This window comes from Emiliania huxleyi (assembly GCF_000372725.1).
Source record: "Emiliania huxleyi CCMP1516 chromosome Unknown EMIHUscaffold_16, whole genome shotgun sequence".
In the NCBI taxonomy this organism is placed as follows: Eukaryota; Haptophyta; order Isochrysidales; family Noelaerhabdaceae; genus Emiliania; species Emiliania huxleyi.
This window is the reverse complement of record NW_005200982.1, coordinates 583,555-606,868: the sequence shown is the minus strand read 5'-3', so window position 1 is coordinate 606,868 and position 23,314 is coordinate 583,555. Positions and strand designations below refer to the sequence as shown.

The window sequence follows — 23,314 nt, the reverse complement described above, 5'->3', positions numbered from 1 at the left end:
TCCCACGCCGGGCCGGCGGTGCAGACAGCTTGGCCCATGGCAAGGAGCGGGGCCTTGCTAGGGGCGCCTTTCCGGCTACCGGTGTGGCCGCCGTGCCGCGGCCGCCATCGCGGGCGCGGCAGCCGGCCCTCCCCACCGGCCGCCGCCCTTCCGGCGGCGGCGCCCTCCTCCCCGCCGCCGCCCTCCCCACCGCCGCCGCCGCCCGCCGCCCCACCGCCGCCGCCGCCGCCAGCCGCCCCGCGCCTCTCGACCGGAGAGGGCGCCGGAGTCATCCCCGGCACGGCTGCCCACCGAGGCATCGGATCGACCGGCGACGGCGACGCGCGCAGAAGCTGCCCGTGGTGGTTGGCGCCCCACGAGTAGACGTCTCCCTCCTCCGTCAGCGCGAGCGTGTGGTAGCCGCCCGCTGCGACGGCCACCACGCGCGGCGGCGCAGCCGTCGCCGCCGGCGCGCTCTCCGGCCTGTGCCGCGGGGGTAGCCTCACCGCACCGGGAGGGAAGAGCCGGACCGCAGCCTCGCTAGGGGGAGGGACCGGCGCCCAGCCCAGCTGCCCGTGCGAGTTGGAGCCCCACGTCCACACGCGGCCCTTTGCGGACAGTGCGACCGAATGCACGTGCCCGCCCGCGAGGTGGACGACAGAGTCCTCGGCCTCGATCCCCGGCAGCAGCAGGCGCGCCGCCGAGCCGTCCCTCTCTAGCCCCGGCGCCGCCGGCGGTGCCGCGCCCGTGCCCTCGTCCCCTGGCTCCCCCACGGAGTCCGCCTCGTCGTCCTCCTCGCCGCCGCCGCACGAGAGAACGGCCGGCCCTCCCCCGGCGTGCACAAGCGTGTGGAACCCGCCGCACCCAAACACCGGTAGCTCGCCGTCGGGCAGCAAGCCCGCCACGCTCGAAGCGAGGCCGGGCTCGGCGTCGTAGTCGAGCCCGCCGTCGAGCGAGCGGCAGAGCTGGCGCGCCGCGTTCTCGCCCCACGTGTAGAGCCCGGACGCCGGCGCCGCGCCTGCGCGCTCGGCTGCGCTCCTCGAGGCGCTCCTCCCCTCCGCCCACGCGAGGAGGTGGAAGCCACACACGCGCACCGCTCGCACGGACGCGTCGCCGCCGAGGAAGGCGGACGGCTCGTACCCGCCGTCGACGTCGGCCTCGTCCTCGGCCTCGTCGCCGCCCCCCCCCTGCCCCGCCCCGCCCTCCCCCCTCCTCCAATGCGAGCTTCCCTCGCCGACCGACGCCTCCGCCGCCCCGGCCCCCTCGGGCGCGCCCGCGCCGGCGGCCTCGTCGCCGAGCGCCGTCTCGTGGAGCAGTGAGGCGGACGGGTGCTCGCCCCACACGACGAGGTGCCCGCTGCGCGAGACGGCGGCCGAGAAATAGGCGCCGGCGGCGAGGAGGGACGGCGGGTCCGCCTTGGGCAGAGGCAGCTCCGCCCGCTGCGGCATCCCGTCCCAGCGCACGCCGCGCGTGCGCGCGAGCTGGTAGCGGCCGTTGTATCCAAAGGACCAGACGTGAGACGCGTTGCAGAGGGCGAGCGTGTGGTACTCGCCGAGCGCGAGCGCGGCCGCGCCGAACTCGACGCCTCCGAACGGCTCGGAGCTGTGCGCCTCGCCGACTTGCGACGCGTTGCTCGCCTCTGCGCCGAGTTGGCCGAAAGAGTTGTCGCCCCACAGCAGCAGCCGCCCGCCGCTGGTGCGAGCCGCGGAGTGGTACGACGAGGCGGCGACCTCCACCACCTCCTCGCCCGCGCGCAGCGGCAGCGGCACCGCCGCCGCCTCGGCAGCCACGTCAAACTCCGCCTCGAACTCGGCCTCGCTCGGCGGCGCGCCGGCCGCGCCGCTCAGCACCGAGGCGGTGAAGCCGCGCCGGCCCTCGCCCAGCTGGCCGTGGGTGTTGTCCCCCCAGCCGAGGAGGCGGCCGCCACTCGTGCGGGCGAGCGAGTGCGAGGCGGCCGCGGCGAGGCCGACCACCGCCTCGCCCTTCTCGAGCGGGAGAGGCACCTTGAGGGGCGTCTCGACGGCGTGCTCGGTCCGCGCGCCCAGCTGCCCGAACCCGTTGTCGCCGAACGCGTAGACGGCACCCGACGCGCCGAGGACGAGGGTGTGCAGCTCCCCGCACGCGACGGCGGTGGCGTGCTCGGGCAGCGGGACTCGCGCCGGCAGCGCGAGAGGCGCGTCCAGCATCTCCAGCTCGGCGGGCGCCACGCTCATCGGCGTCTCCTCAGGAAGCACGCCGCACTGCCCGTGCCCGTTGTCGCCCCACGCAAACACCTCGCCGGAGGCCAGCACGGCGGCAGAGTGCATTCGGCCTGCGCAGGCGTCGACTGCCGCCGCCGCCGCAAGCCCACCGCTCCGTCCCGGCCACCGCAGCGCGTACGGCTGCCACGCCGTGTACGGGAGGCGCGAGGCGGAGAGCGGCCGACCCAGCTGCCCCATGGCGTTGTCCGCGAAGGCGTACACCGCGCCGGAGGCCGTCCGCACGAGGAGATGAAGTTCGCCCGCAGAGAGGCTCACGATCCGCTCTCCGGCCGGTAGCCCGAGCGGCTGGGTGCTCCCGCTCCCCGCGCCGTCAAACAGCAGCAGCAGCGGCGCCGGAGCTGCAGCAGCCCGCTCGGCGGCAGCGGCCAAAGAATACGGCGCTGCAGCGGCGCTATCCAGCAGCGGGTAGGGCGCGCTGTCTGGAGGTGAGCACGACCCGCAGGATAGCGAGCAGGTACGCGCCATGAAGCCCGCGTTGTCCTCGCAATGGCCGACAGTCGCCCAGAAATAACAGTCGCCCTTCAGGTCGGCGCATGCGAGCGCCGCTTCCGGGACGGCATCGGTTGCTTCCGCAAGCAGGAGAAGCTGTATCATGGCTTCTACGCAAGAGGAAGGGTTTGCACTTTTTGGCGGGTGGGGTCTGGCGCGCGCCTCCCTTATGCGCGCCCACGAACCTGAAGCGAGCGAAAAAAAAAACCCCAACAACCCAACCCAACCCAAAAAGCACGGTTCTGAAGTTGGGCCCTCGCGCCTCGGCCTAAACAAGCGGCCAAAACACTTGCAACCCGTTCGAAACGCGAGAGTGGCACCGGCGTGTAGCCTCGAAGGGGCAGCCGGGGTCTCGCGTTTAGGGTCGTACAAGGATGTAAGACACAAGAAGCAGGGCGCGAGCCGCGCACAAAAGCCGCACAGAAAGCAAACCCACGTGACACAATCGAGGGAAGAAACTCATGTGAGACAGAGAGTCACGCGGGACAGGAGAGTAAAGTGCCAAAGGGGGCACCACAGTGCACAGAGAGCAGTTACTATCCTGAGGGAGGGTGTAGAGGATGTAGAGTGTAGAGCGCTGTAGAGCTGTAGAGATGTAGAGCGCTCTGGAGCGCTGTAGAGCAATGTAGAGCTGTAGAGCTCTACATCCACCGCGTGACGAACTGCCTCCGTTGTAGAGCGATGTAGAGGCGCTCTACAACGTGAAATCTCTACAACAAACTCTACATCATAAGCGGCGAACGAGGCACGGTCGCTCTCCGACATGAGGCGCGTTGCACTTGCCAGTGCTGCCCTGGCCTTCTGTCTGCCCGCCCAATGGGTGGCAGGTGCCTCTGCTGCTGTGGCATGCCTCGCGGCTGCGACTGGCCGGCGCCTCGGCGCGTCAGCTCGGCTCGGCGTAGCGATCGTGGCCAGCGCAACTCGCTTGGACTCAACGCTCAGCCAGGAGCTCCCGCACGCGCTGGCGCGAGTCATGGCGCATGCAACGCGTCTAAATGCTCGCCTCGCCTCGCGCAAATGCGACCGTCCTCGCAGCCGACAGTCCACCGCCTGCTAAAGAAGCACAGCGACGAATGCGGCACCGGCGACGCATGGCAGGCTGGTCATGACGCAGTTATAGGGTGTTGTGTGCCGTCAGAGTGACTCTCTGTGTGTCAGTGATAGTCAGGGCCGTCCATCAGAGCTCCAGTAAGCTCGGAGACACCCCATTAGTGCGACTCGACCTCTTTGAGTCACTGCCTTCCCGGCGGTTTGGCTGTAGAGCCTCTACAACAAACTCTACAACAAAATCGCGCTCTACATCGCTCTACAACGGAGGCAGTTCGTCACGCAGCCGATGTAGAGCTCTACAGCTCTACAGCGCTCCAGAGCGCTCTACATCTCTACAGCTCTACAGCGCTCTACGCTCTACATCCTCTACACCCTCCCTCAGTTACTATCTCCGCATTCCAACGCCCCCCCGTGAGTACACTGTGTGTAGGAGAGGGGGGGGGGGGGGTCTCCGAATTAGTACCCTGCCGGCGGCCTTCCGCCGCTGCAGTTCATGTACGCGCCCTCGTCCGTCTTTCTTTGCAAGCAGCGCGTGGCCGTGGGTGAAGAGCCAGTTGAGAACCCCGGCGACCTGTGTGCCATGATGCACTAGGTGTCCACCAATAGATTGCTCATTGCTTATCTCTGTATGGTCCGGCCGGGGGCCCACTCAGTGTCTCTCTCACTGTATACTGAGTGAGCAGAACATTTGTTCGTCGACCAAAAGTTGCCACGGCCGTTTCCATCGTTGGCTCACTACAGACGATCATATGTAGGACACGGAAGCGCAGGCACTCCAGACGAAAAAGCAGATCGAGGAGGGCGAACGCGCGCGTCGACAGGAAGTAGGTACCTAACCGCAGTCCTCCCAGACTGCAGCTCGCGTCCGCGATTAACCGCTCGCACCCTTGCGTTCGCAGCGGAAAAGCGCGAGCGGAGCATTGCGGCGCGCGAGGCAGCGCGACAGAAAGACGCGGCGCATGCAGGAGAGCGAACAGGCAGGCAAGACAAGCATGCGTCCAAATACTCGAAGAAGAGCGTGCTCCTGCTCAAGGAGGTCTTCGACGAGTACGATGGGGACGGGTTCGGCACAATCTCGCTCAACGAAATGCGGCAGTCCCTCATCCAGAAGAAAGAGGACAAGGCACGCGCGGCATTGCAGTCCAAGGACCTCGCCGTCCGGCAGGCAGCCGCCGGGATCGATATTGCCGACGTTGTCGAGCCTCTCTTCAGAACTTTGGACCGGGACGGAGACGGCGAAATTAGCTTTCCGGAGCTACTCGCGGTGCTCTTCCCCCTCGCCACGCACACAGAGATGGAAACGATGCTCTCCTGGGTGAAGAAAGGGCCCCAAGGCCCAAACGAGCTGCCGCTCACGATGTCGGAGGAGCAGCTATCGGAGCTCCGCGCGATCTTTGACATCTTCGACACCGACGGGTCGGGAGCCCTCACACTCCCAGAGTTGCAGGCAGCACTTGCCTCGTGTGGGATGACAAGGGGTGAGATCAGAGACCTGTTTGAGAGCGCTGACGTCGACCAGCGCGACGGCCACCTCGACTTCTGCGAGTTTGTGAGCATGATGACAGAATCAGAGTTCTTGTAGATTCAGTCAGTGTTACACACCTCCTAGAGCATGGAGGACAGGTCCACACGCACACACACGCTGCACACGATTGGCTCGGGAGCCGACACGAGGCGCACTGTCACCGGCCGTAGCACCGGGTCCGGACTGTTGGACACACAGCACACAACTCACAGGACAGCTCACGAGGTGGCGCTATGTAGAGGAGTTCGCTCGGGGACTGACGCGGGATTGAGGCATCACGTCTCCATGCCGCCGTCAAGTCGGAGCCAGTCTGCGGCGACCACAGCGCTCACCGCAGGGATATGCGAGCTTTTCAAAGTCATGCTTTTGCGCGAAATCCCACAATGGTGGATTTTGGGGCGCTGTGGGCCCCCTCGGCTACCGCATGGGCATGCCTGCGGGCGCAGGTAGAGCCGTACCAGGTTCGAGGTGCAACCCCTTGGAGTGTGAACGGCTTCGTAGCCCTCCGGTCTACTACTGAAGATCCGCAGGACTGGAGCGAAAAAAAAGCAAGCGAGTGTTCGAGGTGTTGGATACGTGGTTTACGGCTTTATAAGAGATCTGTATCGCATCCTGTCGAGCGCTGCGACCGGCTCAGCCAGGGAGCTCGCTTGACCTTTTTCAGAGCACCATTCTCTGCGAGCGCGTGCTTGCCTCCTGCCCCTCGCGCCCTCCTCCCGCTCCGCCATCGGCTCCCGAGCCCTGTGACCGGTGCTCCCCCGCATGCCCCCCCCCCCCCCCCCGGGTGGCGCGTGGCCACCCCCAACCCGGCCGAATCTCTCGGCAGCTTTGGTGGTGGGCGCCTTGACCCGCCCCGCCCCCTCACCGACCCTCAGCGGCGGTCGCCGCCATACCCGCCGTATCGCTCGCCGCCGCCGCCGCCGCCGCCGCCGCCGTACCGGTCGCCGCCGCGGTCGTAGTCCTCGTAGCGAGGCGGAGGGCCGCGGTCTTCGTACCGTGGAGGCGGCCCGCGGTCGTCGTAGCGCGGCGGAGGGCCGCCCCCGTAGCCGCCGCCTACTCGAGTATTGCGGCCGGGGCGAGGTCAGGGGCGGGGCCGGGGGGCAAAAGTTCGAATGTTGCGGGCTGCGGCTCGGCCTCCTCGGTCGCCGTAGCCGCCTCCGCCGCCGTAGCCGCCGCCTGTCGCAGTCGGGGGCGGGGTCGGCACAGGGGTCGGGTTGCTGGGCGTCCGTGGCGCTGCTCGGGTCCTCGGTCGGCGTAGCCGCCGCCGCGGTCGCCGTAGCGGTCGCCTCCGCCGCCATAGCCTCCCCCGCCGCCATAGCCTCCCCCGCCGCCATAGCCTCCGCCGCCATACCCGCCGCCCCCCCCTCCGTACCCGCCCCCTCCGCCATACCCGCCTCCCGGCCCCCCGCCGGCGTATCCGCCGCCGGCGTATCCGCCGCCGCCGCTGTAGCCGCCGCCGTAGCCGCCCGCGGCCGGCGCCGGCGCCTCGCAGCCGCCGTACACGTCGACGGCGCGGTCCTTGCCCTTGCGCTCGTCGAACGCCTACGGGCGAGGTGTGGAGGGCTAAAGTGTGGAGAGTGGTGGGCGAAATGTGGAGCGGCGGACAAAGTGTGGAGCGGCGGGCGAGGTGTGGAGCGGCGGGCAAAGTGTGGAGCGGGGCAGTGTGGAGTGGTGGGGGAGGTGTGGAGCGGCAGCGAAGTGTGTGGCGGCGGTGTGGGCGGCGACGGCGCAGAAGCGGAGAGTGTCTCGGGGGTCGTCTCTGCGCCTTTGTGTACTCGACGCGATCGCCCTCGCGCAGCACCTAAACCCAGGCGCGAATTGTGAAAAGAAGGCCGGGCGGCGGGCCGCGCGGCGGCTCATCGCAGCTGTGGATGGCGCTGGCGGCGGGCGGCGTGCGCGTGGACTCATCTCAGCTCGACATCTCGGCGAATCTCGGCGTATCTCGGTCAATCTCGGCGTATCACACCTGCCCGTCCTTGACCTCGCTCATGTGGACGAAGAGGTCCTCACCGCCGTCGTCCTGTACGCAGGCTCGTGGGCGCGTGAGGGGACGCTCTGTCTGCACGACCCACCAGGTCCGCGCCTGCTTGATGAAGCCATACCCCTTGTCGAGGTTCCACCGCATCGCCGTCCCCACACTCTTGCCGGGGCGCGGCTGGCCCGTGAAGCCGCCGCCGCCGCCGCGCTTATCGCGCAGATCCTCGCCCTCGACGCCGCCGTACACGTTGAGCGCGCGGTCCTTGCCCTTGCTCGCGTCGTACTGCTTCTCGAACCGAACGCTGTCGCCCTCGCGCAGCATGTTGCCGTCGCGGATCGCAGAGAGGTGGCAAAAGATGTCGTCCGAGCCGTCGTCCGGCTTGATGAAGCCGAAGCCCTTCTCGTTCCAGCGCAGGGCGACGCCAGTCAGCTGACCGCCGCCCTCGCCGCCGCCTTCGCCGCCGCCTTCTGCGCTGACGTGCCCTTCGGCGTCGGTGCCGCCGTTGCCTCCGTCCGTCTCCGCCGGCTCGTCCGCTGGCGGACCGCGCGGCGGGCTTCGCGAGCGCGAGCGCTCCTCGGCGGCGGCATCGCCAGCTTCGCGGTCGAGCCGTCCTCGGTCGTCGTCGCCATTTCCGTCCATGGCTGGTCTCGGGACCTACAGTCGCGTTCAGCGGATGCAGCTGGTGAACTCTTGCGGAGGGCGCGCGCGGGCGGCGCCGAGCCGCAGCGAGCTTCTTGGTGAGTTGTACCTAGGTACCTACTCGAGTACAAGGTCAAAGTGTGAATGGCCCTGTGTTGCGCACCTCAACCTCTCATAGACCAGCGCGCGGCGAAATTATTTTTTCTTCCCAATAATAAGGTCTGTGAATGATCAAACAGGTTCGCCTTCCTTCCTTCCTTCCTGCCTGGCTGGGATCGCGTGCGAGCCCTTCACGGCACAAGCTTTGCCTGGCGGCTTCAGCATGTTCCTTTTCCCAACCGCATACGGACGAGCGAGACCCCCCCTGTGAAAAGTGAGGCGTGCGGTCGGTACTCGACTCACAGGATCAAAGCTATTTGTGCGAGCTCCCGTTCACACTCTTGTCTAGCCCTTTCTCGGGGCCGCGCCTGCGGCGTGCTGTGGTTTCCTTAACGGAGTCGCTTAGCAACACCAAACAACTCTAACACTCAAACACATCATTTTGGGCCTGGAGCCCTGTTCACGCGCGCGCGAGACGTGCGGACAGGGTTGCCAGGTGAGAGTTCACGCCTCGCACAACAGAGAGAGAGATGCGCTCTGCATGGTTTGTGCGGCTCCGGTGGAGCGGTGGTGTGCCTGTGTTACTACCAGCACGTGCCAGTCCGCGCCTGTGTCGAGCCTGTCTGCTGTGAGAGAGTTGTTTTTGATAAATTCTTACTTAGTCTTAGCCAACTCCCTGGCCTCTTCGCAAGGCCTCCCGACCGTTCGAACTCATCGACGCGGGCTCTCTCGGCTACGGGACCGGCCCCAGCTTCGGCTGAGGGCTGACAAGCTTCCGAGCCCAAATCACTGTGAGAGTCGTGATTTCTTGTTGGTTAATAAAAATCTCTCTCACACATAAGAAGACAAGAAAATCTCTCTCTCACACACACGCGCGCGCGTTTCATGCAAGTGAGCACATGTGCATGTGCAGATTTTTAGAACGGCCACGGCTACGTCAAGGCGCATCGCGGTTTCTACCACGACGCGATCTTTGTCAAGCGCAACAACTTCAACCTGCTGCTCCACGAGACGTTCGGCGGCGGCTTCTCGCCCACCGCCGTTCTCAAGCTGCGCCGCCTCGCGCGCAAAGTCGCGCGCGGCAGCGTCGACCGCACGGCCTACTCGCCCAAGTACTCGCTCTCTTTTATGTCCCACCATGCAGAGCGCATCTCTCTCTCTGTTGTGCGAGGCGTGAACCGCGCCATTCGCTCTCACCTGGCAACCCTGTCTGCACGTCTTGCGCGCGCGTGAACAGGGCTCCAGGCCCCAAATGGCGTGTGAGTGTTAGAGTTGTTTTCATGTGCATGTGCATGCGCGACATGTGCATGAAATCGTCAGACTGATTATGTAAAAGAGGAGTGCATAAGATCGGACAGGGCTTGCGATGAGTTTTTGGCGGCAGGGCTGTTCCAGTTATTTATCTTGTGATCACGCGCGAGCCTGTGAATAGGCCCCGGAGGCCTCAACCCTCAACCAACTAAAGGGTTGACGGGGGGTCTCAACCAACCGTCAACCAGATGGTTGAGGGGGGGCCTCAACCCTCAACCCTCAACCCCTCAACCACCCCTCTGGGCCGAAATCGTGGAGCTCTAGGAGTGCAGTGGGTAAAATCACATCCAGGTGGACAGAAGGATCTCAAGTCACGGTTTCCGAGGTCAATGCTCTTCAGAGCGATGCGAAGCATGGTTGTGCTCTCCATCCTCCACGTGTCGCGCGCACTGCTGTTGCCGCCGCGCGCACTGCTGTTGCCGCAGCGCTCACTCGCGCCACGCGCCAGCATCCGCCTCGCCCTCGACAGCCTTCTGGCCAACCCTCGTATCACTGCGAACGACACGTATGCCGAGGAGTCCAGACAGTACCGCCGCACCGTCTATATGCACGACGAGTGGATTAAGCACCGCTCGAGCGACCGCTTCTTCCGCAACATGATGACCATCGGGCAGAGCGGCGTCACGCAGAACCTGGGCGACGAGCTCGTCGTTTTCACTTCGATCGCCACGGCCGTCGTGGGCGCGAACATGCTGCTGCAGTCGTACACTGACCTCGAAGGCGTCAAGCACGCGGGTGCCTTGGCAGGCCTCTGGCAGTGGTGAGAGCCTCCGCATTCAACCCGTGCCCCTTGCCCGCGTTCTCCTCATCCCAGGCTTGTGCTGAGGGAAGGCGCTCGCCTTGTCTGCTCAGGGGCCCGTGGAGCCTGCCATCCATGCCCTTCACCGTGGCGATGCCCGCGCTGTCGCTGCTCCTCGTCTTCCGCACAAATACGGGCTACGCGCGATGGAACGAGGCGCGCACGCTGTGGGGCGGCGTGGTGAACACATGTCGCAACGTGGTGCGCCAGTCCAACACCTTCTACCCGCGCACGCTGGAGGGCAACATGCTGCGCGACCGCCAAAAGGCCAACAGCAGCCGAGATACCGTCGAGTATCGCCGAGATGGCCAAGATGCGGCCGAGATGCGGCCGAGAGACATATGTAGCGACATTCCTATGTGCACGCCTGTTTACACAGGCCAACACCGCCGCCTTCTGCAAGGGGCTGCGCAACTTCCTGCGCGGCCCGACGGACGACGCCGTGTACCGGAGCGAGCTGCTGGAAATGGCCGAGGCGGGCCTCATTCCGCGACGGCAGGTGGACGCCTGCATGGCCGCGAAGAATCGGCCGATGTTTTGCCTCTCCGCCATGTCGCACAACATCCGCCAGGTGATGCTGGACGGCTCTCAGCGCGGCCTCCTCTCGGCTGATGTCTCGGCTGATGTCTCGGCCGCGTCTCCCCCCGTAAGGCGGAGCTCGACCCCATGTCGCGCGCGCGCATGGACCAGTCGGTGGCTATGCTGGTCGACCTGACGGGCGCGTGCGAACGCATCTTCAAGTCGCCCGTGCCGCTGGTGTACACGCGTCACACGGCGCGCTTTCTGACCTCGTTCATGATTTGCGTGCCGTTCGGGCTATGGGAGGCGACAGGCAACTACTGGAACCATTGGCTGACCATACCGGCGACGGCCTTCCTCGCCTTCTTCCTCTTCGGCATCGAGGAGATCGGCATCCAGATCGAGGAGCCCTTCTCCATCCTGCCGCTAGAGGCGTTGTGCAGCGGCGCCATCTCCGCCACGATGGACGAGATGGTCGAGGCCAACGAGGCCGAGAGTTTCCTCTTTGACGATGAGCTCGCCGCCCTGCCGACCCCCTCCCCGTCGCCTGTCTCGAAGCCGGGCCGCGTCATCAAGGTCGGCTCGGTGGAGGTTATCGTCGGCGGCTCGGTCGTGCCGACGTCACCGAAGTAGTGACTTCTGGAGCTCGGATACATTCTGAGATCAGGTTCCACTGGTAGAGCCGTAGGGTCTGACTGCCGTACCCCTAGGTTAGCTCTTAGCGCAACGAAAACACTTGGCGAAACCGTCCCTAGACGCCTTGTACCCAAATCGAGCATCCCAAAGAGTCTTGGTTCGGGCGTCACCAGCCTGCACCATGGCCCATGGGCTAGTGGTAGTGCCATTTCCGCACTCTGACACGCTAACGTAATCTTGAAAACGTCTCCAACGGAGCTCCGTGTTGCTTCCAGCGCCCTCCCCCGCGCTCCCTGCGGCCATGGCCGATGATCCTAGGAAGAGAGGTCATCTGGCTACCGCGAGAGCGACCCAACTCGTCGACATCGTCCGATGATGGTGCCGCAAAGTCAGCCTTCGGAGGCTATCGTGGCGTCGAGCCGGCAGTAGCCGTGACATGTGGTTCCACCACCCCTCTTAGGCTTTGCCTCTGACCGCCACCGTTCCCAGGCTGCCTACTGGGATGGAAAGGAAGGCTCGGCGAGCGTATAGAAGCGTGCTCGACCTCGTCGTGGCAACCTGTACGGCAGCGCTGGTAGGCGCGATGAGCGTCGTGCCACCTGACCCAAGACGGGTCGCAGGCGTCGTACCGAGCGTGTCGAGACCGTGTCCTGATGTGATCTGCACGGGTGAGTCACGTCGGCGTCAAAGGAGCGACGTGCGACCTGTCAGAGCTTGATCTCCGATCTCAGAGGCGTCGAGTCGTCTCCGGCGCGCAACAAATGTACCTCCCCAGGACGCGCAGAGGCTGCTGCGACCCCGCTGAGTGGACGGGCGCACACAGCGCCACCTGCTGTGTGCCGCCGTCTACTCGGTGGGGTCGCAGCTGCCTCTGGAAGGCACCGAGGTGTACCTTTTTGCGCAAATGGTCAAATCAAGGTTTTGTAACGCGAGCTGTGCCACAGTGAAATGGCACTAGCCATGGGGAGGCGCAAAGTCCCTCCGAGGTCCGCGCCCCCGCGCGTCACAGACTTCAAACATCCACCCGCCCTCGGGCCACTCAGACAACACCAGCTCTCCGCAGCACCACAGCATCCCCTGCCCGCCGGCAACCCCCGACGGACCGCCGTACCGCACACGCAAGCGGCGCGCACGACGTTCACGCTCTTCCGTGTCCAACCGTGTTGGGCAGTGATTTGGGGCACGGGCTAGCTCCGATCCAGACGCGTCATCGAGTATCGTAGAGAGACGCCCGCGAGAGCGGGACACGCGGATTATCGAAGCGCACGCGCCCCCTGCACACAGGGAGGAGGACGACGACGAGGAATTCGACGGCCTCGCATACAAGGTTGCACGCCTGAACGGCTCGATCGGCTCCGGGGCCAAGCGCAAGTTCATCGTGCAGTGGCAGGGGTCAAACTTCAGGGGCGACACCGTTGAGCCCGAGGCGAACGTGTGGCCGCCCCGACGGTCGCGGTGACTCAGCAGCCGCTATCGGACTTTCGGACCGCCTTGCACCGGCGCGTCTGCTCCCGCAGGATAGGGGAGCGCGTGCCTGCGTGGGAGATCCCGCTGCCGATTCCCTACATCCACGACGAGGCGGTGGCGCGCGGGCTCATCTCTTTCCTGCGCCAGAGGCGCGGAGGCGGCCTCCACGCGCTCGCAGGCGAGCTCGATCTGCAGCTCGAGCAGCAGCTCGACGTCGCGGACGCCGTCGCCTTCCACCACATTGACCCTTTGAAGAGCGTGGGCAACGTGCGCATTAGATGCGGGGGCGCGTCCTACGAGGACATGGCGCTCCTCTCCCGCCTCCGCCTGACCTTTTCGGGCCGCACGCTCACGGCCTACCTCACGCTAGTGATCTTCAACGGCTAGACCGGCATGCCCTCGTTCCCAAAGGCGGGCAAGCAGGTCAAGTACTCCCTGGGCGAGCGCAACATCCTGGTGAAGCACACGAAGAGGGCGCTCCTGCAAGAATGGGCGCCACTGCCGATCCCCACCTTCTTACGGAAGGTGGGGTGGCACGCTCTGCCAGACGGGGTGGCGGGCTGGCGCCTCCCCGATGCGGTGACGACGGGCCGCGCCCGCCTCGAGCTCCCCCCCCGCCTCTGGCCCAAGACGGCGGCCGACATCGGCCGCCCGTGGCCGGCAGAGTATTCGCCCGCGGGCTCGGTGCAGCTGCAGGCTTGAGAGTTTTTGCTCTAGTTCGGGACCAGGTGGTCCATTAGGAACCATCTCTTTTTTTGGTATTACGGGCGCATGTTACTCTCTTTAGTCACGTTTAGAGTTCTCAAATACCGGGGGGTCTCAGCTCGCGTTGCGCGCCGCCACCGCCTCGGCGTACTCTGGGTCGACAAGTGCAACGTGAGTCCGAGCCGCGTGCCCGCTTCTCATGAAGTAGAGCGTCTTCAAGCAGAGCTCGACCACGTTGTCGACGTGCCAGCGCGCGAGCATCGTCGACAAAATATGCACCTGTCGCGACCACAAGCCGCTCCCCTTCTTCAGGAAGGAGACGGCGCCGCTGCGCTGCTCGGCCGCGGCCGACAGGACGGCGTTCCGCCTCTGGAGGCGGAAAACCATTCCCGCGAGGTGTCGCCTCCGGCGCTCCACGTCCGCCAACTCGCTCTTCAGCTCCAGGTTGGCTTGCTCCATCTCCTGCACGCGCCGACGCAGCAGGCGCGTCTCGTCGTCGCCGCCTCGCGTCTCCATCCGCCTAGGCGTCTACTGCGGCCCCGGCGTCTACTGAGGCCCCGAGGCCGCGCTCGCGGGAGGGGCTCATGGTCATGCAAAGCATTGGGTGGCTCTGTGCATCGATGGCCCGAGAGCCGGCGCGCCGCGCGCGCGACATGTGTCATGTCAAACCTAAAGAATGTCATGTCTCAGTTCATGTTATTTTTTGATATCGGTTGTGTCCCAGAGCAGCTGTCTCCTCTCTCTCTCGACACTGACAGGATATTGAGATATATTCACATGTCAATACTGTATACGCGTGTGGACTGTGGTCCACTAGGTTAGAGGTGACACCTGGTCGGCAGGTCCTCTACTCTAGTACCTCCTGCCTCCAGCCTCTCCACACGCTCCACACATACCCACTTCTCCCCCCCCCCCTCCACTTCCCCGTGCTCCCCGTGGTACTCTGTGCTCACTGTTGCTGCATGCCCGTTGCGTACGCACTCTCATGCGCGCTGGGCCGCCTCCACCGCCATCCTGGCGGCCGCCGCCTTGGCCCTCGCAGCGGCAGTGGCCGCGCGCTTCTCCTTGGCAGCGGCCAGTTTCGCCTCGGCCGCCGCCGCTTCGGCCGCCGCCAGCGCCACCGCCGCCGCTGCCGCCGCCGCCGCCGCCTCAGTCACCGCTTCCTCCTCTGCGGCAGCCTCGTCCTCCGCCTCCGCCTCCTCCTCCGCCGCCTCCGCCTCCTCGGCCAGCCGCGCCGCCTCGGCCACCTCTGCCGCCGCCGCCGCCTGGCTCTCCGCCGTGATGCCGAATCGCATCCTCTCCTCGGTGAGCGTCTCGAGAAGCAGGAGAAGCCTCGCCTCCTCGGCCTTCTTCGCTGCCTCGGCTGCGTCTGCCTCCGACGGCGCCTCGGTACCCTCCTCGGGCTCCTGCGACGGCCCCGCCCCGCCCGCCCCGCCGCCCTTCTTCTTCTTCTTGCCCTTCTTGCCGTTGGCGCGCTTCTCCGCCTCGACCTCCGCCAGCAGCTCCTCGGCGTGCCGCGCCGCCTCCTTCTCCTCCGCCGCCCTCTGCGCCGCCCTCTCCGCCGCTCCCGCGGCCCACGCCGCCTCCTCCGCCGCCTTCTCCGCCGCCTCCGCAGCCTTCTTCGCCGCCTCCGCCGCCGCCTTCTCGGTCGCCGCATGCTCCTCGAGGGCGCGCACGCACTTGGTGTGGCCCTGCTCCTTGGCCCACTGCAGCGCGGTCTTGCCACTCGTGTTGCACACCGTCACGTCTGCGCCCGCCCGCAGCAGCTGACGCACGACGGTGAGGTGGCCGCGGAAAGCGGCCTGAATCAGTGCAGTGTCGCCGGCGTTGGACTGCTGGTCGATCGCCGCGCCGTGCCGGATCAGCGAGTCGACCACTGTCTCTTGGCTTTTGCCGGCGGCCAATATCAGCGCGGTATTCCCGAAAAGCTTGCTTCGCTGGTCGATCGCCGCGCCGTGCCGCAACGCCAACTCGACCAGCTTCACGAAGCCATTCACGGCGGCGAGACTCAGCGCGGTGCCGCCGTCGCCAGACTGCAACGAGACATCGCTGGTCTGCAACGAGACATCCGCGCCGCGCTGGAGCAGCGCCTCGGCCAGCCCCTCGTGGCCCTTCATCATAGCGAGCATCAGCAGCGTCATGCCGCTCAGAGAGCCGCTCGAAAAGACGTAATCGAACGCCGCGTCGACCCGCCCGCCGCCGTCGAGCCACGCCAGCACCGCCTCCTCATCGCCTCGCCGAGCCGCTAGCACAACCTCCTCTGACAAAACCCCGCTGCTCGGCTCGGCCTCCTCGCCACCCTCGCCGCTCGGAGCAGAGGCCGCGGCACTCGCACCCGCCGCCCCTGCGCCGCCTGCTTCGGCCGACGGTGCCTTGCTCCGGCTCACCGCCACCTCCCTGAGGTACGTCTTGAAGGCCTGGACGCACTCGACGTGGCCCCTTTCCTTGGCCCACTGCAGCGCCGAAAAGCCATTCTCGTCGCGCAACGTCATGTCTGCGCCCGCCCGCAGAAGGCGGAGCACGACGGCGGGGCGGTCGAAGTAGGCGGCGAGAATCAGCGCGGAGCCACTGTTCTTGTACTGCAGGTCGATCTCCGCGCCACGCCGCAGCAGCAGATCGACCACCCGCTCTTTGCCGCCGTGGGCGGAAGATACCAGCGCCGTCCCGATCTCCGCACCGTGCTGCAGCAGCATCTCCACCATTCGCTCGCGGCCGTAGTAGGCGGCATTGCTGAGCGCAGTGGTGCCGCGACTGGTTTGCAGGTTGATCTCTGCGCCACGCTTCAGGAGGAGCTCGACAATCTGCGCGTGCCCGTGCTGTGCGGCGATCATCAGCAGGGTGCATGGAATCGGACGGCCGCTGACCTCAGAGGGCAACTCAGCGAGAGTGTCGGCTTTCCCGCCGTCATTCAGCCACAGTCGCACCGCTCCCAAGCGGCCATTCTCGGCCGCCTTCAGGACGTTCTTTGGGACTTCGCCACCCGGCGCGCTGTCAGCAGACGGCGGCGACGGCGGCGTGCGGAGCGCGGCGTTGGCGCGGGAGCGCGAGGTGGGCATGACTGCTGTGGGCTGGCGGAGAACGGTGGGCTCTGACTCCGTGCCAAAATTCTTCTTGAGCCTGTCTGCTGTGAGAGAGGTTCTCGAGGTTCTCGAGGTGGATATCCTTTGGCCGCGTTGGGTAGCGAGGATTGGTGTGACGCGATCCACGCAGGGTGTTTTCTGACGGCCGACCGTCAGTGCACGGAGTTGCCCCTTCTCCGACTGCCCCGGCTAGTTCCCGAGGCTCGCCGGGTTTCCCCTACGTCACCCAGGACCTAGCGCGGGTGGGTTGGAGGGGGCTCGCCCCGTTCCTCCCCATCGGGCCGCATAAGCGGCCACGCCTCGCAGATTCGTTTCTCGCGCCTGGGTCGTGAGAGAGAGTTCTTTTGTTTAAATTCTTCTTGAGCTAGCCGGCCCTGGAAGTCAGGTTAATAACTGCACTCCAAGTGCTCCAAGCTAAGGAGGCGGATTTCGATCCTGGGCAGCGCTGCGGTTTCCTTTGTTACTCTCCTGTGGGCGGGAGGGAGGGGTCGGATGGCGGTGCCCGAGGCGTCGGTGGTGGCGCCGGCGGCGACGGCGGCGTTGAAGGCGTCGGAGACGGCGGCGGTGATGGCGGCGGTAGCAGAGGAGGAACGAGGAATGGCGGCGGCGAACTGGACAACAGCACCACGGGGACGAAGATAAGGCCGGCCATAAACCTACTACTGAGCTGCTCTCGCTCTCGGGACGTACGTGGAAGCTTTTGCGCGGTCGCTCTTTTCTTTTTCAGTTGTAATTTTTTTCAGTGACCCGCTCCGCCCTACCACTCTCTTAAAGGCGCGGCTCTCTCCCTAGCTCTCTACAAGCTTGCACAAGCATCTAGAGTCTCTCGCTACCTAGGTCGATGCGGCTGCCTCTGCGGCGTCGTAGGAGCTCAGCGACCAGCCGATGTCGTACGAACCCGCGTCTGCCGCCGGCCCTTCCGGCCAGCCATGCTTCGCGCGCGCATCATAGCCATAGAAGTTCAGTGCCGCCAGAGGCGCCTCGAATGACCTCGTGGTCTTTGGCTCAACGTGATGGTGTTGGGCGTGGATCTTGTCGTCGGCGTGGTGGATCTTGGCGGAGTCGCTGGTGCCAGACCTCCACCACGAAGGAGCCACCTTCAACGCCTCGGCCGCCTCGTGCCACGCGGCTCGGACAGCATCCGGCGCCTCTCCCGAAGAGGCTTTTTCGGTGGTCTCGGGCCGCCCGCAGTCGGCCAACGTATGGCACGGGCGGACGAATTGAGTAGGAGCGTACCTCTTCTCCTGTGAACAGGCGGACTGGCGTCAGTATCAAACTCTCGCCTCCCGCAGCTGTGCTCGAGCCGGCGCCATGGGCAAAGTTTCCGGCACAGCTGCTGCGTAGATGCGCGAGGCATGCGCAGCAAGAACGATGATTGTCAGGGCCCCGCCTAGAGCGGCCACGGTGCGCGGCCAGCGTCGGCGTTCGTCCTGCCAGCCTGCGTCGGCGTTTATTTGCATGCCGATGGCGATGGGGACACGCGTGAAAAACGGCGTTTGCAAAAAAGACATTTCCGCAGACGGCAGGGGTGCTCGGCGTGAAAAAAATGGAAAAAGAAATAAGTTATTTTTTCCTGCTGAAAAGCATCGCAAACCCTGTCAGCAGTCCTCCTCCGGGAATGTACGTAAGAGCCACATCCATTGAAAAGCGACACGCGCTGCTTACTTGTAACCTATTGCCCCGGGCCTATTGGTACAACACGGTCTCATATCTTCCCCGGGATGCACGAGATGCTCTTTGGCAGGCCCTGCAGCCGCAGCAGCCGGTCGCAGCCGCCGCCGCCGCCATCCACCAGCCGCAAATCGACGAAGATGGGGGAGTTTGGAGGCACCTTGAAGAGGCCTCGCCCGCCGGGGCGCGGCAGCCCCTCCGCGCCGTACGCGGCGCTCGCCGGCACCACCAACCGCCTCCAGCCGCCCTCACGCATACCAAGCACCCCCTCGTCGATGCCGGCCGGCACTGTCGTAGTTGGGATGTACGGAGGACCGACGACGACTGCCGACGGCTCGCCCAGGAACCACATGCTGGGACGCCCGTCGGCCGCCCAGGTCGCGTACGCGGGCTCGCCGGCGTCGAAGGAGCTGCCCCACACCTTGATGTGGACGTAGACGCGGTCGCCCAGAGCGGGCAGAGGGCCGTCGCCCTCGACGAGGTCGATGACGCGGAGGCCGCTCGGCCGCAAAACGCCAGCCTCCGGGGAGCGGCTCGCTGCGCGCAGCTCCTCGTTCGAGGGTGTCGCAAGCGCTGCGCTCGGTGCGAGGAGCGTCAAGGCGCCGGCGCCGGCCGCCGTGAGCGCCTGCCGGCGCGTCGCGGGTGGCCGTGCAGCAGCTCGGAGCGCAGCAGCAGCAGGTGGCGCAGGCCGCACCGAGAGGACGAAGAGCGTTGCGAGCATCTCTTCGGTGGGGCCGGCCCGTTCTTTGTACCAGTCCAGTCGCTGTCTGCTATAGCCGCAGCCTGCCGCAGCCACTCCCAGCTGCTCGGTGTGAACAGAGTTCGTACACCGAGCAGCAGGGAGCTCCGCAACTCGAGATCCCTCGAGAGTTCACGCGGAGTCGGCTGGGGCTATACCAGACAGGTCCAGTCGCCGCTTGCTCCTCGGCCGAGAGAACACACACACAACGACGCAACCAGTGCGCACACCTGCCGCTTCAGTCGCGGCAAGCGTCGGTGCCTGGCGGGAGGTCGCTATTAGGGATCCTATGGCACAAGTCGTGAAGAAGCCTCGTCGACTCGTCCCCTGGCCCTGCCTGTGATCGCCGCGCAGCCACACGCCACACCGCAAACCAATTCCTCCGGCTCTCCCAGGGGAGGGGGGCCGCGACGACGAGCCTTTTTCTCGCTGTGTCGCCCCCTCACAGTGGGCTCAAAGGCGTGGCCTGTACCCGCAGGGCCTGTACTGGCCCCGTTATACTCCCCGCGCACACACACACACACACAAACGAGGCTCATGTCACTTGGTCGCCACGTGGCGCACCTCCGCCGCCACCCTGGCCGCCGCCTCGGGCTTTAGTCGCGCCGCCGTCTGCGCGAGCTCGGGCAGAGCGCCGAGGAGGCGCTCGCGCCGCTGGTCGCTCTCCTCAATCTGGGCGTACATGCGCAGCCGCGTGGCGTGGCGCTCGTCCTCATGGATGCGCGCGCGCTGCGAGAGGCGCACCGAGAAGAAGAGCGCAATGCCGGCCAGCAGGAGCCCGGAGTAGATGAACTGCCGGTCCCGCCGCAGCGCCAGCTCCTCCTGCTGCCGCTTGAAGGCGGCGAAGGCGGCGTCGGAGTCGCCGCTCGCAGCGGCGGCGACCATCCGCCCGCCCGGGGAGGAGGAGGTGCTCTGAGAGCGCTGCGAGGCGAGCCGCGGCAGCGCAGTGCAGCGTCCCAACATGGCGGCTTGCTTCGCTTCCCAACGCGTCACGACCCCGCATTTCTTTTTACCAAGAGCGGCGCCTGCTAACCTCTCTTGCGAGGAGCGCGGGGCTCGTCTTCGGAAAGACCAGGATCGCTCTACTGGCAAACTTCTGGCTGACACGCGCGCCCCGTCGAGCTGACGGCGGGCGCGCTGCGGTCGCACGCCCACCCAAGTCATATGCCATGGCGTGCGATCTAGAATCAGCCCACGCGCCTCTGCTCGCAAACACTCACCCATTGAATTGTCACTGCCCGTGAGTGCGAGATAGGGCTAGCGGCTGGCCGCTAGCCTCTGAGGAGGGCGTCCATAGACACCTCACATGACCCCACACACGGTCTCGTCCGTGCCTTGCGGCTGGCGGCGAGATTGCTAGAGGCGGAGCAAGCCTGCTCTAGTCTCACACGTTCGCCCCTGTCGCCTGTCTGTGTTGTTGTGCTGTTGTTTGTCTCTTGGCACCTTGGAGTGCTGGGGGGGGCGACAGGGGGGACGTGGCCTGAGTGATGTGTACGCCCACTCAGGATGTGTGGCAGCCCGCTGGCTGTGTGTCTTGTGAGCTTGTTTGTGTCTGTGTGTCGCTCGTGCGTGTCGTCATCATCTGTCCAGCGTCCACCCATACCGCGTTGGTGTCCAGTCCGAGCCTGACTGTTCTTCGCCTTCCTACATACATACATACCAAGTGGTACCAGGTGTGTGTGTGTGTGTCCGCCGTTCATGGAGGCAACCGATGCGAGTCGACTGGTGTGTGTCGTCGTGGTTTCGTATCAAGAATACTCACTCACTCACATGGTACCAGGGTAACCGCGGCCGCTGCCTCACGCCGTAACGCACGCGACCTTGAGCACTTGAGCACTGGATAGGGTCGATTCCGCATGTACGGGACCCCTCGATCGTCTCGCCCTCACTGGTGTGTTCATTGCACAATGGGAGGGGTCATCACAAACACGGTACATACAGGATCGAGGTGCACGCCGCTGAGGGGCTGAGGGACCCGCGGACCCCAGAGGGTGTTTCGAGCGGTGTCGTCCCCCCCTCTCCACGCATCTCACTGGGAGACGTCGCGGCGGTGATGGCGGTGTGACCGATCGAGCTGAGCCCTGGCTGTCAGGCTGTCAGGTGCTGTCAGGTGATCGATCTGTCGGGCTGTCGGGCACTGTCAGACACTGTCAGGTGCCTCTGTCAGACCAACTGTCAGGTGCTGTCAGTGCTGTCGGGTCAGTGTCGGGTGCTGTCGGGTGCTTGTCTGACATCAGAGGTGATCTGTAGCTGTCGGGTGCTGTCGGAGCTGTCGGGTGTTGCTGTCAGACGCTGTCGGAGCTGTCAAAGCTGTCAGGCTGCTGCTGCTGTCAGACGTAGGGCCGGTGCTGTCAGGTGCTGTCAGGTGGTGCTGTCCGGGGCGCTGTCAGGCTCTGACACACACCAGCCACACTTATGACACTATCAAGAGGATACCAGCAGGACTCTGCTGCACATACTCTAGTCTCTACTCTGCCTCCGGTCCAGCTCCCACCATCCTTTTTTCATGGTGGACGTCACCATCTTCTTGTCTGCCGCACTGAGAGAATAGCAGAGAGGCAGGGGGGAGTGCTTCTTCAGGTACACCTTGCTGATGATCTGGTAGTTGCTGGTCCAGCGGAAGGCCTCCCCATCGTTGTCGCTCGTCAGCTTGTAGTACTTGCACGCTCTGTTCTGGTAGCGCGGGCCGTCTGGGGGGGTCCCGTCACCCTTTTCACCTCACGGTACAACCGGAGGATAAAGAGGCCCTTGGGGTCGTTGATGAAGACCCCGTTGCTGCGCTGACTCATCGAGAGCTGGCGCAGGTACTCTGCGCTCGAGCTGCCAGTGGCGCGGCGCGCGTCTACCGTGCCGTCGGCCGCGGCGGCCGCCTGGGGGGAGCGCAGATGGCGGCGGCGGCACAGACGGCGGCGGCCACCACCACCCAGACGCCGTAGGCATGTAGGGCCCCAGAAGGCTAGCTGGTAGCTTCATAATTTGTAGTAGCACAGCCGCGGGTCCGCAGAGGTGGGGCGGGAGAGGGTTGAGAGAGAGACCCATGACCATCCCATGACTAGATAGACCACACTCACATGTCTTTGCATGTAATAGTTTTGTTATACCCTCATGGGGCACAAGAAAGAGGCTGCACGGCCTGTGTACGGTCTGTGCTGCTGTCGGGCTGGTCGGGCTGTCGGGCGCTGTCAGCGCTGCTGTCAGGCCACTGTGTGCTGTCGGGCTGTCGGGCAGCTGTCAGGCTGTCACGTTAGGGCCTGACAGCGACGGGTCACCTCTGATGTCAGGCTCTGCTGTCAGGCTGTCAGATACGTGCTGTCAGGCTGTCAGAGAAAGTGCTGTCAACGCTGTCAGGCTGTCGGGCACTGTCAGGCGCTGTCCGGGGTTTGCTGTCGAGTGTCGTGCTGTCAGACCAGGGGCAGGGCTCAGCGATCGAGCTACAAAGAGGAGCTTGTGTGTTCAGCAATCAGCATGTGTGATCAGGGTGAGCCGAGCAGTTCTCACTTCCTCGAGGGGGGGTGGTCTGAGTAGCCGGGTCTAGCCCTCACGATACGTATTGTACAGTGAATTGTTGCATGTTGGGGGAGAGTTCTCTGGCTTTTCAGCATCGTCCCATATTGATATGAGATAACGGAGACCTACAGGAACTAGGTAGAACGGCGGGTAACGCGGGGGCCGGGAGACGGAGCTCCGGCCTCTGCCGTCGACTGAGCTTCTCCTCCACTCAACCTGCGAGCTTGCGGGGGCCGCCCTCTCCCCAAAAACAACCCTCACACTACGGCCGGCCTGAACGCGGCTCTTTACCTCTCACAATCACCTCGAGGACCGCCGCCGCCGGGCAGCCCGCTTGGACGGGCGATCGGACGAGGCTCCGTCTGTGCCGCCGCGCTCGCCTCCTTCGGCCGGCAACCCCGCGGACACGGCGCGGCGGTCGATCCGCGCGCGCAGCTCGTCGCGTCGCTCGATGTACGCGCGGTAGTCGCCCTGCTCGGCGTGAAGCCGCCCGCCGCGCAGCTCGGCCACCTTGCGTTGCGAAGACGCGAAGGTCAGGGTGCGAGTACGGTGCATCATGCCGCGCATGCGGCGCATAGACAGCGATACGAATACAGCCTCGCGCGAGCACACGATGGAACGCAGCCGAGAGGAAGGCAGGGAGGCCGCATCCTTCTAGAGGCTTCGGCCACCCGCGTGGCGACGTGCGCGGCAAAGGCGCGGTCGTGCGAGACGAGGAGCACCGCGCCGTCGAACGACCGGAGCGCGTCGCCCAAGTACTCTCGCGCGCGCAAGTCGAGGTGGTTGGTCGGCTCGTCCTGCACGCAGAGGGAGGTGCAGCGTCATATGCTGGCCTTGCCTGCTTTCGCCTCTCTTGCCCG

At 65.4% G+C, this 23,314-nt stretch overlaps 9 protein-coding genes across 9 annotated transcripts in view; 2 read left to right on the top strand and 7 right to left on the bottom strand.

The window, feature by feature from the left end:
* Positions 1-2,834, bottom strand: part of EMIHUDRAFT_202418 (hypothetical protein) — a gene marked incomplete at both ends in the record, with an annotated part of 3,448 nt that extends 614 nt beyond the window's left edge. The window contains 4 exons of the mRNA XM_005785563.1: positions 252-650; positions 753-1,017; positions 1,306-1,757; positions 1,830-2,834. Of these exons, the coding sequence (XP_005785620.1) occupies positions 252-650; positions 753-1,017; positions 1,306-1,757; positions 1,830-2,834 (2,121 nt within the window). The remainder of the gene's footprint in view (positions 1-251; positions 651-752; positions 1,018-1,305; positions 1,758-1,829) is intronic.
* A 658-nt stretch (positions 2,835-3,492) lies between these two features.
* On the top strand, positions 3,493-5,361 carry EMIHUDRAFT_98882 (hypothetical protein; the record flags this gene model as incomplete). The annotated part of the gene is made up of 2 exons (XM_005785562.1): positions 3,493-3,556; positions 4,679-5,361. 2 exons carry the CDS (start codon positions 3,493-3,495, stop codon positions 5,359-5,361), a joined length of 747 nt encoding a protein of 248 aa, XP_005785619.1.
* Positions 5,362-7,264: 1,903 nt separating this feature from the next.
* EMIHUDRAFT_202416 (hypothetical protein) lies at positions 7,265-7,921 on the bottom strand (the record flags this gene model as incomplete). The annotated part of the gene is made up of 2 exons (XM_005785561.1): positions 7,265-7,678; positions 7,760-7,921. The coding sequence occupies 2 exons, from the start codon at positions 7,919-7,921 to the stop codon at positions 7,265-7,267; spliced, it is 576 nt and encodes a 191-aa protein (XP_005785618.1).
* A 1,735-nt stretch (positions 7,922-9,656) lies between these two features.
* EMIHUDRAFT_426591 (hypothetical protein) lies at positions 9,657-11,430 on the top strand. The gene is made up of 5 exons (XM_005785560.1): positions 9,657-9,726; positions 9,748-10,091; positions 10,184-10,397; positions 10,510-10,701; positions 10,782-11,430. Exons 1-5 carry the CDS (start codon positions 9,661-9,663, stop codon positions 11,280-11,282), a joined length of 1,317 nt encoding a protein of 438 aa, XP_005785617.1. The 5' UTR covers positions 9,657-9,660; the 3' UTR covers positions 11,283-11,430.
* Positions 11,431-13,571: 2,141 nt separating this feature from the next.
* On the bottom strand, positions 13,572-16,814 carry EMIHUDRAFT_98879 (hypothetical protein; the record flags this gene model as incomplete). The annotated part of the gene is made up of 3 exons (XM_005785559.1): positions 13,572-13,985; positions 14,465-14,962; positions 16,764-16,814. The coding sequence occupies 3 exons, from the start codon at positions 16,812-16,814 to the stop codon at positions 13,572-13,574; spliced, it is 963 nt and encodes a 320-aa protein (XP_005785616.1).
* A 437-nt stretch (positions 16,815-17,251) lies between these two features.
* Positions 17,252-18,007, bottom strand: EMIHUDRAFT_434083 (hypothetical protein). Its single transcript, XM_005785558.1, has 3 exons — positions 17,848-18,007; positions 17,347-17,781; positions 17,252-17,323 (listed from the first exon to the last, which is right to left on the bottom strand). The coding sequence occupies exons 1-2, from the start codon at positions 17,995-17,997 to the stop codon at positions 17,371-17,373; spliced, it is 561 nt and encodes a 186-aa protein (XP_005785615.1). The 5' UTR covers positions 17,998-18,007; the 3' UTR covers positions 17,252-17,323; positions 17,347-17,370.
* A 235-nt stretch (positions 18,008-18,242) lies between these two features.
* EMIHUDRAFT_202410 (hypothetical protein) lies at positions 18,243-18,929 on the bottom strand (the record flags this gene model as incomplete). The annotated part of the gene is made up of 2 exons (XM_005785557.1): positions 18,243-18,833; positions 18,903-18,929. 2 exons carry the CDS (start codon positions 18,927-18,929, stop codon positions 18,243-18,245), a joined length of 618 nt encoding a protein of 205 aa, XP_005785614.1.
* Positions 18,930-19,487: 558 nt separating this feature from the next.
* On the bottom strand, positions 19,488-19,910 carry EMIHUDRAFT_202409 (hypothetical protein; the record flags this gene model as incomplete). The annotated part of the gene is made up of 1 exon (XM_005785556.1): positions 19,488-19,910. One exon carries the CDS (start codon positions 19,908-19,910, stop codon positions 19,488-19,490), a length of 423 nt encoding a protein of 140 aa, XP_005785613.1.
* A 2,642-nt stretch (positions 19,911-22,552) lies between these two features.
* The window catches only part of EMIHUDRAFT_449435 (hypothetical protein), a gene marked incomplete at its 5' end in the record, with an annotated part of 4,470 nt that continues 3,708 nt past the window's right edge, over positions 22,553-23,314 (bottom strand). The window contains 2 exons of the mRNA XM_005785555.1: positions 22,553-22,964; positions 23,126-23,251. Coding sequence (XP_005785612.1) covers positions 22,755-22,964; positions 23,126-23,251 — 336 coding nt within the window. The 3' untranslated portion in view covers positions 22,553-22,754. The remainder of the gene's footprint in view (positions 22,965-23,125; positions 23,252-23,314) is intronic.